The sequence below is a fragment of the Sarcophilus harrisii genome, chromosome 3 (assembly GCF_902635505.1).
Source record: "Sarcophilus harrisii chromosome 3, mSarHar1.11, whole genome shotgun sequence".
NCBI lineage: Eukaryota > Metazoa > Chordata > Mammalia > Dasyuromorphia > Dasyuridae > Sarcophilus > Sarcophilus harrisii.
In genome coordinates this window covers 164,966,866-164,985,976 of record NC_045428.1, presented here as the reverse complement: position 1 = coordinate 164,985,976, position 19,111 = coordinate 164,966,866, and the positions used below count along the sequence as shown (strand labels likewise).

Genomic DNA, 19,111 nt, shown 5'->3' with positions numbered 1-19,111 from the left:
AAGTTTGACATAGACTGACAAGGAGCTGAAGTTGGTTAAATCCAAAGATCTCATATCACATATGAGACTCTGTCAGCTCTTGTTTATTCTGTTATATGGAATGTGCTAAGAGAAGGAAATTCTTTAGCTTCCATTATCAAGACACTGATTTAGTTCATTTCTTGATAGTCTATAAAGTGGGGAGAAAGGCGAGGGAGAAATTTAAAAATTTGGACAGATTTCAGTGAAGAAAGGAAAAATCCTTATTGCTGAAGTGGGATATAGATGATTTTTTTTTTTATTGGAGTGACAACTGAACGCTGTAGAAAGACTTTAAAAACAAAACAAGACACCTTTATTTCTCTTTCATAGGAAAGGCTATGGGGGAAAGAACTTGTAAGGTTTTATAGAATGAACATGAACATTTTTCCCCCTTTCGTTGTAGGGAAATGAGCTAGTTATGCCATATAGGTAAGGTTTTCAGATAATGGAAATATTACTTTAAGGGGGGAAACCTTTTTTTTAATTTAAAATTTGACCTGATTTTGATGAATATCTTTCTAAAATTTATTACATACTTCCTTACCTTAAGTGGATGATATATATTTGTGACTCAGGACCATCCTTATAAACAGCAGTCACTAGATTGTTACAGTGAGATAATGTATGTAAAGTGCTTTACAATTATGAAAAGCTACATAAAAGTGAGCTATTATTATTCAAGAAAGGCTGATAATCACAGAATCTCAGAGTTGTAAGCTCAGGATTATATATATATAGCAAAGTGCCTGGCTCTTAATCAATAGGTGCTTAGTAGGTGCTTAATAAATGTTTATTGAGTGACTCATTAAGCTCAGAGGAAAACTTCTTTTCTAAAATCAATTTAACATTAAACATTTATTTGTTTGTTTTTACAATTAACATTTATTGAGCACCTACTATGTGCCATGTACTATACTATATGCCGAGAATACAAATATAATGACAACCCATGAATACTTACAAAGTATTTACATTCTAATGGGGAGCCCCCAAAATGGCAAACACATGTATATATGCATGTACACACACATAAACACACATGTAGACTGTGTGTATATATGCACATGTGACATGTCTATGTATAAGGACATATACACATAAACAATACATGCATGTGTACAGAGCAAATATAAAGAGAATAAATACAAAATAGTTAAATTCATGTGAGTTTGGAAGGGAAGATACTCATAACTGGGAGATTTGGGGTGGTTCATGCAAAAGACAGTGTTTGAACTTCATCTAGAAGGAAGATGGCCAGATGGGAGTGCAGAAAATTCATCAAAACAATGCAAAACAAGTGATTGCTTTGCAACTATATGCTTCTGTGGTTTACTAATTAAAGGCCATGTGCTTTAACTTTAACCAGCTAACAATGTATAAAAAGTTTATTTAATGGTTCATATTTTTGTTTAAACTTGTCTTCGTTTATATAGTAGCTGAGGTATATGATGTTCTTTTAATTCTGCTTTTTTTGATTTTTCATCATCTCATGTCTTTGTGTGGCCCAGACATCTCTCTTTGACAACAACTGATAGTCAAGAATCAATTGATATCTATAGAGAAAATTTCTATTTTTGCCTTATCACAACTTCTGTAACATCATAACTTCTGCCTCTCCCCTCAAAGACCCAATAATATATTATTTTATATTTATTAATTGCAATTTATTCAGTCATTTCCCAATCATTGAACACATAGTTTATTTCCAGCTGGCTTCTGGGAATATTTTTGTACTGATAGGTTTTTCTTCCTTTCAATATCCCTAAGTATATAATTGAAAAAATAGGATACAATAGGTCATAGGACCTGCCTATTTTCATCAAGTTACCATATTACTTTCCAAATGGATTGAATCAATTCATAGTCCTATCAACATGGGAATACATATTCCTCATATATTGAATATACTCTGTAGATTAAAAGTACTCTGTCCTCTGTTTTTCTCTGGACACATTCCAGTTTGTCAACATAATTGTTGGAATGATTTAACTATCCTACCAAAATTTTGTTTTTAAGAGATTTCCATGTCTTTTGAGCTGCTTTCCCTTTAAAAATCTTAGGCCCTAATGAAGGATCAGTAGTTATTATAATGGTATAATATACATTACTAGAAGGACCTTGGAAGGGTGGTTGAAATTTGTCAATAATAAGAAAGCACTGAGATATAGTAGAAAAAACAATGGATTTGGAGTCAAAAGTCCTGAATTCAAATTTATGCCTTGCCACTTACTTGCTTTGTGAGTTTGGGTAAATCAATTTGGGGAAGGGAGGAAACAAGCATTTAGTATGCACCTTCTATGCATAGTCAGGTGGCAGAGCAGATGGAGCACCAGGTGTGGAGTTAGGAATGCCTGAATTCAAATCCAATCTCAGATGCTAATTATCTATGTACCCTGGACAAGCTACTTACCTGTGTGTCTCAGTTTCTTCTTCTATAAAATGGGAGAAGGAAATGGCAAACTACTCCAAGTATCTTTGCCAAGAAAACCCTAAATGAGATCACGGAGAGTCGGAACTCAAAAATGACTGAACAACAATAAAGCACCGGCTATATGGCAGGCACTTAACAAATATAGTTTTATTTGGTTCTTACAACAATCCTGAGAGATAAATGCTGTTATCATCTCCATTTTATAGTTGAGGAAACTGAGAGACACAGAAATTACCAATAACATGTCCAGTAAGTGATGGAGACCACATTTGAATTCATGTCTTCTTGTCTTCATTGTCCTATGCTCTATCCATTGAGTGGCCTAAAAGTTTTCCCTCTTTGGGCCCGAATTTCCTGTTCTCTACAAATAAATAGATTAAATTGGATTACTTTTAAGGTAGCCCTAACCCTAAATATGAATTCATATGGAAAGTGTGAGTAGTTTTTTTTCTCCTTTGGTATAACAGAGAGATATTTAAGGAAAACTGCAAGACACCAAAGTAGTATTATCCATTGTTTAAAAAAAAAAAAAATTCTTGGGACATATTTGAAGTTGACTTCCAATGGAAACCTCAGAGCCCAGAACCTTGATCATTTAAATTTCTGAATTTTCCCAAGATCAGAGAGGTGGGAACCGAACAGTTTTGGGAAAACAGAAGAGGAACATAGATTTTGTACTTCTATATGGTTCCTGAGAGACGTGTTTTAACTTGTTAAACTTGTCTGAAAGCCATAGGTGTTCATGTTTGAGACTTAACAACCATAATGGCAAACCATAGTATCCATTACATCTTTATCCAAACAAGGTGATAAAACACCATGCATTATTCAATATCTATTAACTTTGTCCCATGGTCCTGGATTGCTTTGTTATCTGTAACACCTATAGACCTCATATATGCAATAAAGATGGTCTGGATAAAGGGGAACTCTTGATCTTTGTACCATACTCTATTGTTGATCTTACCACCTTATAACTAGATTAGGAACACTTGGACTAGAATGGTGAGGTCTTTCAGCACACTGGACTAAGAAAATGCCCATTTAAACGATGCTGTCTTACTCTATTATATTAGTTGCTTCATGTATCATCTTAATGTCATGTTGCCTATTTCATTTTCCTAATGCATGTAATACAAAAGGAATGCACTCTTCATCCTGAGTCCTAGCAATGCTAGTGGACAAGAATCATCTCTTTAATGTTTTGTCACATATGGGGGCTTTTGCTTAGAGTATTGATTGCTTTCAGTCAGAATCCAAGAAAGGGTTTTCAGATAATATTTAGTTCATCCACTTATTGCTTAATCTTGTCTGTGGAATTCAGATCACGATGAAAAGACTGCAGAATAACTCACACCCCCATCAGACCTTTCTAGGAGTTGTTTCCAGAATCCATGAGTGGGATGCTTAGTGAAAAGTAAAGATGGGAGGGGTAAAGGCAAACCAAGTGTCATTCATCTTTCTAAGACTGCAGATTGCATTTAGAGAACAATATAATATTGCTTCTTGAATCTACTATTTAACATAATCAATGAATTAAAACAATTGCTCAAAGAAATTTTTCCTGAAGGAGATTTCCTAATCTAGGTTTTGTTTAATGGGAAATATTTCAAGATACAGTAACTAATCATAACTTTGAAAGACTGCTGAAGTGTACTTTTCATCTTTTTGTAGCCAGTCATCCTGATCTTCATTTTGCCGATTGGATCCCAAAGTCTCCCAAGAACAGAAAGAGACTGATCACTCAGCACAGCTCTGATTCACTTAAATCCAATGCAAGTCAAGATATCACCCTCCTGATGTCATTGATTCTCTTTGAGAACAAAGGATGAACAACAGTCTGTGAATGACTGGAGGTGCATGATATGATACACATTTTCACACATGGCTAATGTGTTGGTTTATTTTAATTAAACCTGTGATTTTATTTCACAGAAAACTTATAGGAATCTTCTTCCACCAATGCTGATTTTTCAGCTATACAACTTGGATATTATTTAGAATACTCTAAAGGGATTAGCTCTGGGTTACATAGCCAAAACATATCAGAGACTCTTTAAATCCATGTCTTCCTGACTCTAAGACCAGTTGTCTCTCCATTATACCATATTTTTCTATTTTGCTGTACTATATTTATTTGTTAGGGAAGGAGGGTGTGTTAGTGACAGAACTGCAAAAGAATGAAAGAGGAGGAAAGAAAGAAATGAAGGAAAAAGCATCAATAAGCCAAAACCAATATATTTGTGTTGTTTAATCATTTCTGACTCCTCATGACTCTATTTGGGATTTTCTTGGCAAAGATACTGGAGTGATTTGCCATTTCCTTCTCTATTTTACAGATAAGGTTAAGTGACTTGTCCAGGGTCACACAATTGGTACAGATCTGAGGTCAGATTTTAACATAGGAAGATGTCTTTCTGACACTTCTGAGTGTTCTATCTACGGTACACCCATCTGATCTTCTCCAAAAATGCATAGAAAAAAATCAAAATAAGGCAATATTATTGTACCTTAATAATATAATTGTTAAATTATATATACATAATATATAACATACATATATAAAACAGTAATTCATGATTTCATTTGCAACCTCTTTTTTGTATAGGATGCTTGTGTTAGTTATTAAGTTCAAAATAAATTGTTTTTAAATATTCTATCTAAAATGTAGATAGAAAAAGATGTATCATACTGGAAGCAACTTGAGAGAGCATATGGACCAGTGTCTTCATTTTTGCACAAGAGTGCATGACCATTTTTCTGCAGTCAAGAGTAGAGTCTTTATCTGACTTTATGGCTTTGGTTAAAGCAAAGATTTAGGTTTGGGGATTCATAGGAAATTGCAACCCTGAAAGCCAGAATACATAGGAACTTTGTTATTATACATCACAGCAAGCAGGCAAAAAAAACAAAAACAAACAAAAATCCAAACCCAAAATAAAACCAAAACAAACATACATATACCATATGGCAATACAGATGAACAGAGATTTGATCCCATGGAGGCAAGAAACCTGCTCATATCAGGAAAAGTACATGCTCAAAGTTAGACGTCAGCCAGGTACATTTTAGAATCTAATAATGAATATGGTTGAGAACAGGTAATCCATTCTGGATATGGGAGGGCATATTCCTAATCAGATGCAGATGTCATCTGATTAAAAATTAGGAGTGGAAGGATGTTTTAACTTCCCCTCTAAGACCATTGTATCTGGATGTATGGATGAAGATAGAGTTAGTAATGAAGAAGATGGTCAGGAATATTATATAATCAGGGGAAAGTCATGTCTCAGTGATGGAAAGAATGTGAGAAAAACTGTTTCAAGGTGAAAAGAACTTTGCTCACAATGAAATAGGAATTCTAAAGGGCACAGATGAATGGGTGGGTAGGGTCCAAGTGGGACATGCATGAGGTTGGGAATTAGAGAACAGGAGGTGGGAATTAGGGATATTTTTCTCCTATATGGCTAATAATTGATAAATACAGGGATAATGAAAGAAATTGGAGATGGGAAATTTTTTGCCACAGAGATAGTAGGGGGTATTAGATCAAAAATAAAGTTTGAGGTGATCAAGGCATGTTTTGCTGGGCAAAGACTGGGACTGTAAGCTTTTAGTCATTCTAGCCTATGTAGTAGTAGTTGACAGTGGTGCATTTGGGTGAAATTTGAGTCTGAATCAGTCCCATCCAACTGCTATTATTTCTCTGAGATAACTGGAGATGGCTAGAATAGGTTCAGTGGACTCATAATGCTTAGTTTTATGATTTGATATAAAATTAGTCATTAAACTTCAGAAGCACAGGGTACCTCATATTATGATTTCTCTGAATTTGAACTGTTCACCTGTTTCTACCTTGTCACTGCTAAAAAGAGAAACAATTTTAAATAGGGTCAAGGAGTGGAGAACATTGATCTGGATTTGTTGAGGCATATGTTCTTCATCTTTCATGCTTAGACATTGAAATAAAAATTGGTAGATGTGAACTTTTTGGAAACTTTGATGGCACCTACAATAGTAAATGTGTGCCCATACCAGTTGAAAAAAACCCAGTGATGTTCACTATTATGAAACCAGGTGGTTCAATGGATGGAGTGTTATACTTGGGATTGAAAAGACTTAACTTCAAATTTAAAGACTAACTTTGTGTGACTGATATCTTTCATCCTCTGTTTCCTCACGTGTAAAATGAAAATAATAATAATAACTGTCTTAAAGAAGTTCTGAAGATAAAAGAAAAGAATATTTGCAAAATGCTAATCTTCTTAAGGAGGGAGAAAGTACAAAAAGAAGAAAGAGAATTTAGAATTCAAAAGTTTTTAAAATGACTGTTAAATTTTTTCTGCATTTAATTGGGAAATATTTAACAAAATAAATAAAAATAATAAAAAAGAGAATATTTGTAAAGCATTTTGTAAATTTTGAAGAGCTATGCAAATATTGGTTGTTGTTCTTGTCTAATAATGTTTAACTCTTCATGATCCGTTTTAGGGTTTTCTTGGCAAAGATAGTAAAGTAGTTTGCAAGTTCCTTCCCCAGCTCATTTTATAGGTGAGGAAACTGAGGCAAATAGGATTAAATGACTTGCCCAGAGTCACATAGCTAGTAAGTCTGAGGCCAGATTTGAACTCAAGAAGATGCATCTTCCTGATTCCAAGCCAGACACTGTTTACTTTTTCACCTGATTTGCTTATAGATATATATATATAGATATATATTAGGTATTGCTCTATATTTTGTTTATATTTTCTTATTTATTGTTGTGTTCTCTTATAATGAAATGTCAAGTTACATTAGAAGTTAATGAGCTCAGTAAGTACATCTATTACTTGATTCTAGCACTTGGATTATTTTTATGTAGGAATATAGCTTATAGATTTCTCAAATATGGAAACAAACAGAGTTATTGGTATTATAATGATAGGAAAAATAGGTGGAAGATCTGTGTCTTGGGAAGAAAAAGGGAAGGTCTATCAACAGGATAGACTGACAAAAATGGAAGTTCTTTGCTATGTATATGAGAAATGGGTGAATGTTAGTCAGCTTATATATTTGAGAGTATAACAATCTCTCAAAAACCCAGAGATTATTGAAGTTGGAAAAGATTTGCCTCATGCTTTCTTTCTGGTGATATGGAGACTCAGAGAGAGAAAGTGACTTATTGCAAGTCAACAATAAAAAGTACATAATGGGGCTGTACTCAGGAAGCCCCTATAGAAAAAAGGAAAAACAGTAAGTACTCATTAAATGTCAAAGACCAGTTAACTATAATACTCTTAGAAGCTTGAAGCCAATGTGTTTTAGAGATAAAGGTAGAAAAAGTCATCTGCTCTGGGTTAACTTCCTGTACTGTATAGTCCACTTTCTCTGGATCACTACAGGTCAGACCGTTTTCCATCCATCCATCCATTTTACAAGTATTTATTAAGTACCTACTAAGTGTCAGGTACTATTTTAGATTGTGTGGATATATTCCTTTCCAAAAACCAAACCAAAACAAAAATAATAACAGCTTGTCATCAAAAAGTTAACATTTTTCTTTCCTCTTGGAGAAATCCTGTATGGGACTTTTGTCAAACTTGACTGACATCTTGCTGAACATCAGTATCTGTGTTTGAGACAGTATCTAAAAAAGTATAGAAATTTTTTATGAAAGTGGAACCTTGGTTTAAGAATATTTGTATTATGGCAACAACAAAATTATACGATGATCAATTCTGATGGACATGGCTCTTTTCAACAATGAGCTGATTGAGACCAGTTACACTGATCTTGTGATAAAGAGAGCCATTTGTACCCAGAGAGGATTGTGGGAACTGAGGGTAAATCACAACTCAGCATTTCCAGTCTTTATGCTGTTGTTTGCTTGCATTTTGTTTTCTTCCTCACTTTTTTTTCCTTTTTGATCTAATTTTTATTGTGCATCAAGATAATTGTATAAATATGTATACATATGTTGGATTTAACATTAATATGTTTAATATATGTTGGATTACTTGCCATCTACAGGAAGGAGTGAGGGAAGAAGGGAAATTTGTAACACAAGGCTTTTCAAGGGCCAATGTTGAGAAGTTATTTCTGCATATGTTTTAAAATTAAAAAGCTTTAATAAAAAAAGAATGTCTGTGCCCTAAAAAAAATCTGTAGCACCAAATCTGTATACTTCCACAGGCTATTGTGTGAGTTAGGTCTCAGTTATGATTATTGAGGTCCTGACAGCTGTAATTAGAATCTGGAATAAAAACATTATTCCTATAGGCCATTGGTCTGTTTTCTCATTGCTAATTTTGATGCAGAGCCACAAAGCTGGAGAATTCTCTCTTGATTCACATTTTCTACTTATCATTGTATTTAAGACAAGTTGAAAGGTGTGGTAAGTGGATAAGGTAAGGTTAATTACTGATTTCAAACTGCCCTTAGTCACAATTGCAAATTGAATGGAAGACAGAAGGGTCTCTGATAGTCTAAGGCAAGTAGAGGCTAACTAGAGATTCTCATAAATCTGACATGTTTGCTGACCATTTCATCTTGAACATATTCTAGATGAATATTTAATTGCTAGCAGTATATCTTTACTTTGTATCAGCATCTGGGCTGACTCTATCTTGATATCCTATGTAAACTCATAGAGAATTTATTCCTTAAAAAACCCCAGCACTTCCGTAGCTAATATGTTTTTCATAATAATCTGCAAATATTTTATTAATTTCCTTTGCAGTTGCAACAGCCAAACCTGCCTCATTTCCAACAGAGGATATAGCTTTTGGCTGTCCCACTGCAGATGCTTTATCAACTATGTCATTAGCTTGCCTGCTTTATCTGCATGTTCATGTTTAATATTTGGCTCTATTACTGTATAATGTTTTTTACACCAGAATTTCCAGGGGATTTGAAAATGCCCATTAATTAAGGCCTCAACCCTCACTGAGAGATATTACTTGCCAGTTAGCCAACAGAGAAACTGAAGGCTGTATTTACTAGTTTACCTACTTGAGTACCAGCAGTTTTGTTTATTTTCATGAGCAGTTCCCTGATTTTGTCCTTTATTTTCCTGTCAGGGGCAGCTAGATGATGCAGTGGATAGAGTGCTGGTTCTGAAGTCACAAGGATACAGCCTCATGAGTTCAAATCTGGTCTCATACAGTTATTGACTGTGTGATCCTAGACAAGTATCTTAATCTCATTTGCCTCCATTTCCTCATTTGTAAAATGAGCTAGGGAAGGAAATGGTAAACCACTGAAACTTTCAGTTTCAGGTAAATTACTCCTGAATCTTTGTCAAAAAAAGAAAACAACGCAAAGGAGGCCATGAAGAGTTGTACACAACTAAACAACAAAATTCTCCTGTCAGTGGGCATTCGCTCAGGTGCTTACAGATGGTTTCAGTTTACTCCCTTTTAATTTTTTTTTTTTACCTTTTGAAATCATCTTTTCAGGCTTAGCCCAGCTTACATATCATCTTCTCTATGAAGTCTTTTCTCATATGTACTGTTGAAAGTAAGCTCTTTCTCATCAAATTTTCTTAAGGAACTTTGCATCTTCCCTTTACCACTCTCACATTATACTTTTTATCATATTTATGTCGTTGTTTGAATCTTATTAGAACTGCTTCAAAGAAAAGGAAGATAGCCAGTTCAGGCAAAGAGCAGTGTTCATAATTTAAAAAAAATTTTTTTTTTGGTTCAGACCTACATGTAAGAAACCTCTGGTGTGGAAACTCTCTACCAATTCAATTGCTCTTCAATTTGTACTTTTAGAGAATTTCCTGGGGTATTGAAAGCTTTATCAATTTGTCCAGGATCACTTACTCAGAATGTGTCAGTGTGATATTGTGGGAAGAGCCCTGGTTCTGAATTGAGAGGACTTGTGTTTACTACCTCTGGTGCTTACTACCCCTGGGACTTTGGACAATTAATTTGGCTCATTGGATCATAGTATCTAATTAAAATGAGAAGTTTGGGCTAGATAGTTTCTGTAGTCCTTTCAAGTTCTTGGATCTATGATATAAACTTTTGAAGTGACTTGAATCTAGGTCTTTCTGATTCTGTCTTTAATATTTATAGCTGTCCAAAATAGTTAATTATTCTATTATAAAAAGCATCAGGGCATTCTTTTTTATGTTCATAATTTTTTTTTTTTTTTTGGCATGGGATTGTGAGGGCTGGCTCTCAAATGTCTTTTTTTTTTTTTTTTTTTTTAATTTAATAGCCTTTTATTTACAGGTTACATGTATGGGTAACTTTACAGCATTAACAATTGCCAAACCTCTTGTTCCAATTTTTCACCTCTTATCCCCCCCTCCCCCAGATGGCAGGATGACCAGTAGATGTTAAATATATTAAAATATAAATTAGATACACATTAAGTATACATGACCAAACCGTTATTTTGCTGTACAAAAAGAATCAGACTCTGAAATATTGTACAATTAGCTTGTGAAGGAAATCAAAAATGCAGGTAGGCATAAATATAGGGGTTTTGAATTCAATGTAATGGTTTTTAGTCATCTCCCAGAGTTCTTTCGCTGAGTGTAGCTGGTTCAGTTCATTACCGCTCCATTGGAAATGATTTGGTTGATCTCATTGCTGAGGATGGCCAGGTCCATGAGAATAGGTCATCATACAGTATTGTTGTTGAAGTATATAATGATCTCCTGGTCCTGCTCATTTCACTCAGCATCAGTTCGTGTAAGTCTCTTCAGGCCTTTCTGAAATCATCCTGTTGGTCATTTCTTACAGAACAAGAATATTCCACAATATTCATATACCACAATTTATTCAGCCATTCTCCAACTGATGGGCATCCACTCAGTTTCCAGTTTCTAGCCACTACAAACAGGGCTGCCACAAACATTCGTGCACATACAGGTCCCTTTCCCTTCTTTATGATCTCTTTGGGATATAAGCCCAGTAGTAACACTGCTGGATCAAAGGGTATGCACAGTTTGATAACTTTTTTTCAAATGTCTTTCTGAAGAAGGTACTATGGATAGTGAAGTAGAATAGGGGAATGTGTAAGAGATAATGGAGGGTGGAGAAGGTATTGAAATTGTGTTAATCCACAATAGAATATTATGAAGTATGAGGCATGATAGGTTTAAATCAAGGGTTCCATGACACTCAAATAAAATAACAGATGCAAAGGACTGCTTATATAAATGTGAATTATTATTTATCATCATCATATCATTATATGGTATAGTGGATAGAGTACTGTGCCTGGAGTTAAGAAAATCTGGATTCAAATCTGGCTTCAGATGCTTACAAAATATGTGATCATGGGTCAGTCCCTTGAAATCTGTTTGCCTCAGTTTCCTCAACTATAAAATAGGGATAATAACAGCACCTCTCTCTCAGGGTTCTGTGAGGGTCAAATGAGATAATATTTGTAAAGCACTTAACACAGTCCTTGGCATATAACAGGAGCTGTAAAAATGCTTATTCTCTCCCTTCTCTTTAACTGTGCTCTTGCTGAACTTATGTTAATAAAAGGATAGAGGGGAATAGTTAAAAATATTTAACAACCAGGCTGAGGGGGGGTGGGGGGGAAGAGAAGTATATGCAAATATACTTTTAAGTTTAATCTCTATAGTGCACCAAATCAAGACATTACCTTTTTGATGTCAATGATCTTTTTTGAGAATGAAGGACAAACAACAACAGAAATTTATTAAATTTAGAAATTGACAAAACAATAAATGAAATATGCATTTATATTGATTGCTGATATTTGATGTGTAAATGCTCACTTTGAAAATTTAATAATGGCTCCCAACATATTAAGAGCTGGCTCCAAAACAGCCTTGACTCACCAGAGTGGATACATTAAGAATGTAATATTAAGAAGGGCTGACACAAGAAGGGAATTCTATGTAAGTGCCGGATGTATCAGGATGGATTAAGTCAGACAATAGGAAAGCATCCCCTAGCTATGCCATTGGCCAGAGACGTGGTCCTAATGTTGATCTCCATAAAACAATTTCCAAATTTGGGGATGGTGATGACAAGTCTTGGCAGCTGTGCTGGTCTGAATGTTATAATTCTGAGTCCTCATAGTCTCTAAGTGAAGAACTAAGAATAGCAGAAAAAAAAATCAATGGACCAAGCAAAAAGCTTAATTAGGTGATAAAGTACTTGTGAGTAGGCCTGTACCATATTCCCTTATTAGAGTATAAGCTCCTTGAGGACAAAAATCATTTTTCATCTCATATTTCTAGCATAGTATAGTTCCTGACACATAGACATTTTATAAGCTTTTGCTGAATAGAATTGTTAAAAATTGACCAAACAGTGAATGCATCCTGGGTCTTTTACATCTAATTTTGCTTTCTACTACCCATGGTGTTTGATTCTACTTTTGAATTTTAAAAAATCAATTTAAATTAAAACATGGGTTAAATAATTAAGAAAAGGCACTGAGCTGTACAACTATTACTCTTGTACTGCTAGCATTTTGCCTTGGGTTTCCTAAAGGTATAGTCTTGAACAGTAGTTAATTCTTGCCATGTCTACCTACAGATCCCCATCTTTATCTGTATAAATACTAAAATATTTCTAAATGAACGCTTCCTCAACATCTTACCCCAAAGCTACCCAACTATTCAAAGCTACCCTCTGGAAAACCTACTTTATTGGTAATAAATTTGCTTTTATCTTAAATCTTTTCCCTTCTCACTCCTTCCAGAAAATGTTGATAATGCAAATAAAATTTACTGAAATTGCTTTATGTCTGGTACACAACTTTTATTTTGGAGAAATTTGAGATGGTATGAAAATCAGAGAGAATGTCTAGTTCTCCATCTTGTTGACCATTTGCCCAAAAGCCCATTTTTTCCCTTCACTAATTTATCTCTCAGGAAACAAGTATTTCTTTAGTTTTACCATCAGGCATTAGAGAAGGCTTAGTAGGTGAAGGCTGAAGCCAGATTGAACTAACTTGTGAAGATCCTATTGTTAAATGTTCAGTGTGAGCACTTTTTTTTTTTCCTGAGGCAATTCTTATTAATTGCCCAGTATCACACAGCTAGGAAGTGTTAAGTGTCTAAGATCAAATTTGAACTCAGATCCTCCTGACTTCAGGGTTGGTGCTCTATCCACTGCTCGACCTAGCTGCCCCTGAGCACTCATATCTTGGAGACTGGTGAAGGCTACAAATCAGGGCTTGTTTTATTAGCTAAATTTAATAAATGATGGAGAAAATGTTGATAATGCAAATAAAATTTAAAAGTATGTAATAAATTCTGCCTCCCCCACCCAAGAGCCAATTTCTATATATGTGAATTATTATATCTTTTAATTCAGCCTCTGATTATATTATCTTTTTTAAAAAAAATTATTTTTAAGCAGCCATGTCACACTATGATTTACAGTGAGCTTATAGTCACGTCAACACTCCCAAGGTTCTTCTGTCATTTACATTGTGTGATTTTGAATGAGTCACTTATTCTGTTCTTTAGTTCATTAATCTATAAAACTAAGAGGTTGGTGTAGTCAATGTTCTTTAAAGTACTTTCCAACTCTATGTTACTTTGTTATGTATATAACTATGTATATATGTTACTTTGAATTTCTTTGTAACACAACTCTCCCTGGGGCAGAATTTGAGGACAAAGCCTTTAAGTCCAAATGGTAGCAGATCATGAACCTAAATGTTTACACATATATGTGTGTATATATATATATATATATGTAAAGCACATACACATATATGTGTGTGCATATATATACATATATATATATATATACACACATATATTTACCTTCAGTATCTGCTACCATTTGGGCTTAAAGGCTTTACACACAGATATATACATACATATCTTCATGAACTCCCTCCATACAGATAGTATAAAGATAGTGTCATAAATGCACTGATTCCATTGTTGTAGGAGACACTCAACTTGTCTTTTCTTTCTCAGATTGTAACTAAAAACTAGATTAGTGTTTCTATTGAAGCAAATATTGATATTTTCTTGATTTATTAAGATTTTTCATACCCATGACTATGTAAATTTAGCTCATGGGTGAAATGTACCAACATACTTTGCTCTTAGACTTAGAAAAGCAGTATTGATTCATATGTCGCAAATTGTCATTACCTCATCAAAAGACAACTTAAGCATTAAAAAAATATGGGTGCCCAATATCAAAAATAATTTTTATTTTGGGGCTAGATTACAAAAGAAAAACATGACTTCCAGGATTCTATGGGGGCTCTACCATGATTTCAGGTGGTAAAAGGACTGGCTTAAAATACATTGACAAATGAGAATTTGAACTCTTGTAATGGTCTGTCCTAGTCTGAATGGGAAGGAGAGCTAGCATTCTGTAGTATTGCTGACCTATTTATTTGACGGTTATTTGCCCGTTCTGAGTTCTCTGTAGTATTTGAAGATGGGTATATATCAGATTGTGTTTCTTCAGCATTGTCAGAGGAAGCAATATACTGATACTTCTCGCCTGGATTATTTAGGTCATGCTGTGAACGACCCAAGTTGTCTGGTTCTTGCTGAGACATACGAACATTAATGGAAGACTTTTTCTTTATATATTCCATATTCATTTGAGAACCTGGAATATCATGCAACTGGTAATTATTTGGTTTAGCTAGGAATACGGTCTGGATAGCATCCGAGTCACTTAATTCAGAAGATGAAATAAAATCTTTGGATCTTCTCGATTTGTTTCCATAATTTGGAACTATGAATCCATTCAATGGCATTATCCGTCCCTTCATGAAATCCCCAGAAAAAGTAGTTCTATTATTGAAGTTAGAATTTTGAATTAATTTGCTCTCAGGTTCTGTGATAATATATTCTGGTGACTGTGTATATTGGAGATTTTGGGAATCTGCTCTCATCCTAGGTGGATCTTCTTTTGGTTTTTCTGAGAATATTTCCTTAAGGGAGGCAGAATTTTTCTTCATTTCCTCAGTTATATAAATGTTGTATGTGTTGTTTACTGGAGGCTCCCTATAATAAAATACATAGAAGTTGAAATCTGTTTTTTCCAATCAGCAAAATATGTATATTCACCTGTATGTCACCCTAATTGTCTGGGTTGTATGATAGGGACAGATTCTTGTAAAACTCATATAAAAATCAGTAGTCTAAGTTAGTTGTAATTGGGAGAGAGGATGTAGAATTCATCTTTCTTGAAAGTGGTAGCAGAGAAATTCTTTATGAATCTTCATTCCCAGTCCCTCTCCCTCATGTGTTTGTGATAGATGGCAGTATCCATGACCATCATTCCCCCAAGGAATAAATCAAAGGAGCGAGTTCTTTCAAGGCAATACAAAAACATGACTCCTTATTTCTGGGAAAAAGTGATAAAAGAGACAGTATCTCTTTGTTGTGATCCTATCTTTCTTATTCCCTTTTTACTTTATGATCTTAAGGTGGTATAGATGATGGGGTACCGGGGCTAAAGTCAGGAATACCTGAGTTCAAATCCTGCCCCATATACGTACTAGCTGTGTGATCTTGGGCCAGTCACCTGACCATTGTTTGTCTCATCTGTAAAATGGAACTAATAGTAGCACCTACTTTCCAAGGTTTGAGAATCAAATGAGATATTTGTAAAGTGCTTATTTTCTTAATGCCCCATATATAACAGGTGCTATATAAATATCAGTTATTACTTTTTACACCTAGTTTTTTAATATTCTTTTGTTTCCTGATCCTCCTGAAATGAGTATAGAATGAAACTATTACACATGTTTAGAGGAACATCATATAATGGAAAGACTGATGGATTTGGAATGAAGAGACCTGCATTGGATATCAGCTCTGATACTTTTTAACTCTGTGAATATGAAAAGTCTCTTGGCTTTTCTAAGCTTCAGTTTTCTCTTCTGCAAAATGGGGGAAATAATTTTTTCAGTACTTCCCTACTAGGATATTTGTAAATAAAGTGTTTTGTAAACCTTGAAAGGTGATGTGTTATAGTGGACCAGACACTAACCTTGAAATAGAGAAGACCAGGTATGACCCTTCCTCAGAAACTTACTGTGTTTTGGGGCAAATTATTTAATCTCTGAGTGTCTCATTTGCAAAATAAAGGTTTGTTCTTGATGGCTTCTAAGGTCCCTTCTAGCTCTAAATCTGTGATCCTATGAACTTTAAAGTGTTACAGAAATGCCAATTATTAGTCACATCAAGATAGTAGTAATGAAATAGTTTATTCTTCCCAATTCTATTGGCATTTGAAAAGAGAACACATAGAAAGCAGCAATTAAATTCTAATTAATCTGAGTTCTGATGAATTAAGTTCTAATTAAAGTGAACTTTCAGGTACTATAGCACTAGCTCAGGGAAATACTTTGGAGACCCACAAGCTTAACTAACAATCTTCAGATCTTATAATATAGATGACTCTTCCTGCCTGGGAAGGTCATCCTTACTACTTCAGGGTAGAAAAAAAATTCTATCACATTTCCAGAAGTGTTCAGAAATGGGTGTTCTTGGGCAAAGAGGGGAAAATAAGGCAAATATCTGTGTAGGAGGAGAAAGTTCTATACTAATTAGTGGCTGCTGTTGATCAATAAGTATGTTCACATTCTTTCTTCTCTTTCCCTCTTCCTTTCTTTGGCAAAATGTCTCCTTCTCCACTGTTTACTGGGTTCCTTCTCTAGAACTATTTAGCTTGGGTTGTTCTTTTGGCTCTTACTGTTCTCACTGGCTTCTTTTGCTACTGCTACTACAAGATTTATGTCTGAAAGGACCTCATGGGCTATCTAATTTAACTGCCCTACCTCCCATTTTACAGAAAAAGAAATTGAGACTCAGAAATGGGAAGTGTCTTGCCCAGAATCACATAGGTAGAAATAAGAAGAACTAGGATTTGAACCCAGACTCTTTGACTTGAATCTTATTTTTTCCCTACCAATTTCCCACAGATGAACCATCTCTCAGAAGACATCAGTTGAACCCAATCTGAACTGATTTTTAAGAAGAGATATGATCTTAATGATGAGCTGGTTGAAAACTTTGGAGGTGCTCAGAATGAAAATCATTGAAGAAAGCTTTTTGCATTGGGATTAAGATTTTATATAGTCATATACTTCTCTAGCTATGGTATTTGGGATACTGAATGTGACCTGTTCAAAACTGAGTGCTTTAGGTACCTCACCTTGGCCGGCTCTTCATACATAGTGAAGCAAATATATACAGTAATAAAACTAAGGCAAACAGTAAGCCTGTCACTGTCAGGCAGGTTATAATGATGTTTTTTAGGACTGTTAGCAGAGAAGCCGATGTTGGTATATTCCGATGAAAATCTAAAAGAGAAGATAAGAGAGTGTAAAGTAAAAGCAGAGGTACAATGGCAAGTGATTCCGGATTTGTTTCTTCCCTACAAAAATGTCTCAGAAAATGCTGTCATTTCTGGAGTGTCCTTATTATCTTATATACACAATAAATATAAACAAAGGTAGGGGGAAAAACCCCAAACAACTGAAATGACAAAAGAAATGCCTGATGGCAGATTGAAATATATCCCCCCCTTCTGTATTATTTTCCCCCCACTGGAATGAAAGATCCTTGAAGGGAAATATCATTCTTGTATTTATACCATTGTGTGCTTAGCACAATTGCCTGACACATAGTAAATACTAAAATGATTGAGAAGATTTAGATTAGGGGCAACTAGGTAGTGCAATGGATAGAACACTGGCCCTAGAGTCAGAAAGACCTGAATTCAAATTCAGTCTCAGATATTTACTAGTTGTGTGACCCTGGGCAAGTCACTTAACCCTGACTACCTCCATATAAACTAAATTTTTAATTCCTCAAAGCTTGAAACATTGCCAGCCCTATGAACATTTCCCTCTGATTAACAATAAGAATACATACCATAATTCACTAAAGTTGATTCCTCTACCTGTGTTCTCTATCTCATTTCCTTTCCAGGTTCTTTTTTCAGTAGTCATCTCCCCTCCTCACTCACAATCTTTAGTCTCTTCCTCTCCACTGGCTTCTTTCCATCTACTTGCAAAGGTGCTCAGATCTCTCAATCTTAAGAAATACCTAATTCACATGACCTCTCAACTTCTCTGACCCTCAGTTTCTTTCCCTTTTGTTCCATAGAGTTGTTCACTTTCCCTTCCCTTGCACAAGAATTTAATTCTTGAAAAAGTTGTTAGTGTTGCATGCTTCTTCTACTTCCTCATTATCTAAGGAGTATCCTCACCCCTTCTACTGCAATTACTCTTAAAGATCAGTAAATAACCTTCTGCTTGCCAAATCCAATCATCCTTGACCTTTTCTGATGTTTCTGATGCAGTATTTTTACTTCTTCATACTGGATATTTTCTTTCCTTTTGTCTTCAAAGACCCCATACTCTTATTTTTCCTTTTATCTTTCTAATGGGGCATTCTCCATTTCTGTCATTGGTTCTTCATCTTCTTTTCCTTTTATTTATTTATTCATTCATTCAATAATTTATTTATTTACTCATTCATTCATTTGTTTATTTTGGTGAGGCAACTGGGATTAAGTGACTTGCCCAGGGTCACACAGTTAATAAGTGTTAAGTGTCTGAGGTCAAATTTGAACTCAGGTCCTCCTGATTTCGGGGCCAGTGCTCTAAATACTACATTTTCTATCTGTTCCCTCATTTTGTTTCTAACTTGTTGATATAAGTGTCTCTCAAAGGTCTGTC

At 34.8% G+C, this 19,111-nt stretch overlaps 1 protein-coding gene across 2 annotated transcripts in view; it reads right to left on the bottom strand.

Moving 5' to 3' along the window:
* Positions 1-14,594: 14,594 nt before the first annotated feature.
* LOC100922301 overlaps positions 14,595-19,111 on the bottom strand; it is a 77,485-nt gene continuing 72,968 nt past the window's right edge. For both annotated transcript variants that reach the window (XM_031958731.1, XM_012546201.2), the window contains 2 exons: positions 17,581-17,728; positions 14,595-15,422 (listed from right to left, as the gene is read on the bottom strand). In XM_031958731.1, the coding sequence (XP_031814591.1) occupies positions 14,747-15,422; positions 17,581-17,728 (824 nt within the window). In that variant the 3' untranslated portion in view covers positions 14,595-14,746. The remainder of the gene's footprint in view (positions 15,423-17,580; positions 17,729-19,111) is intronic.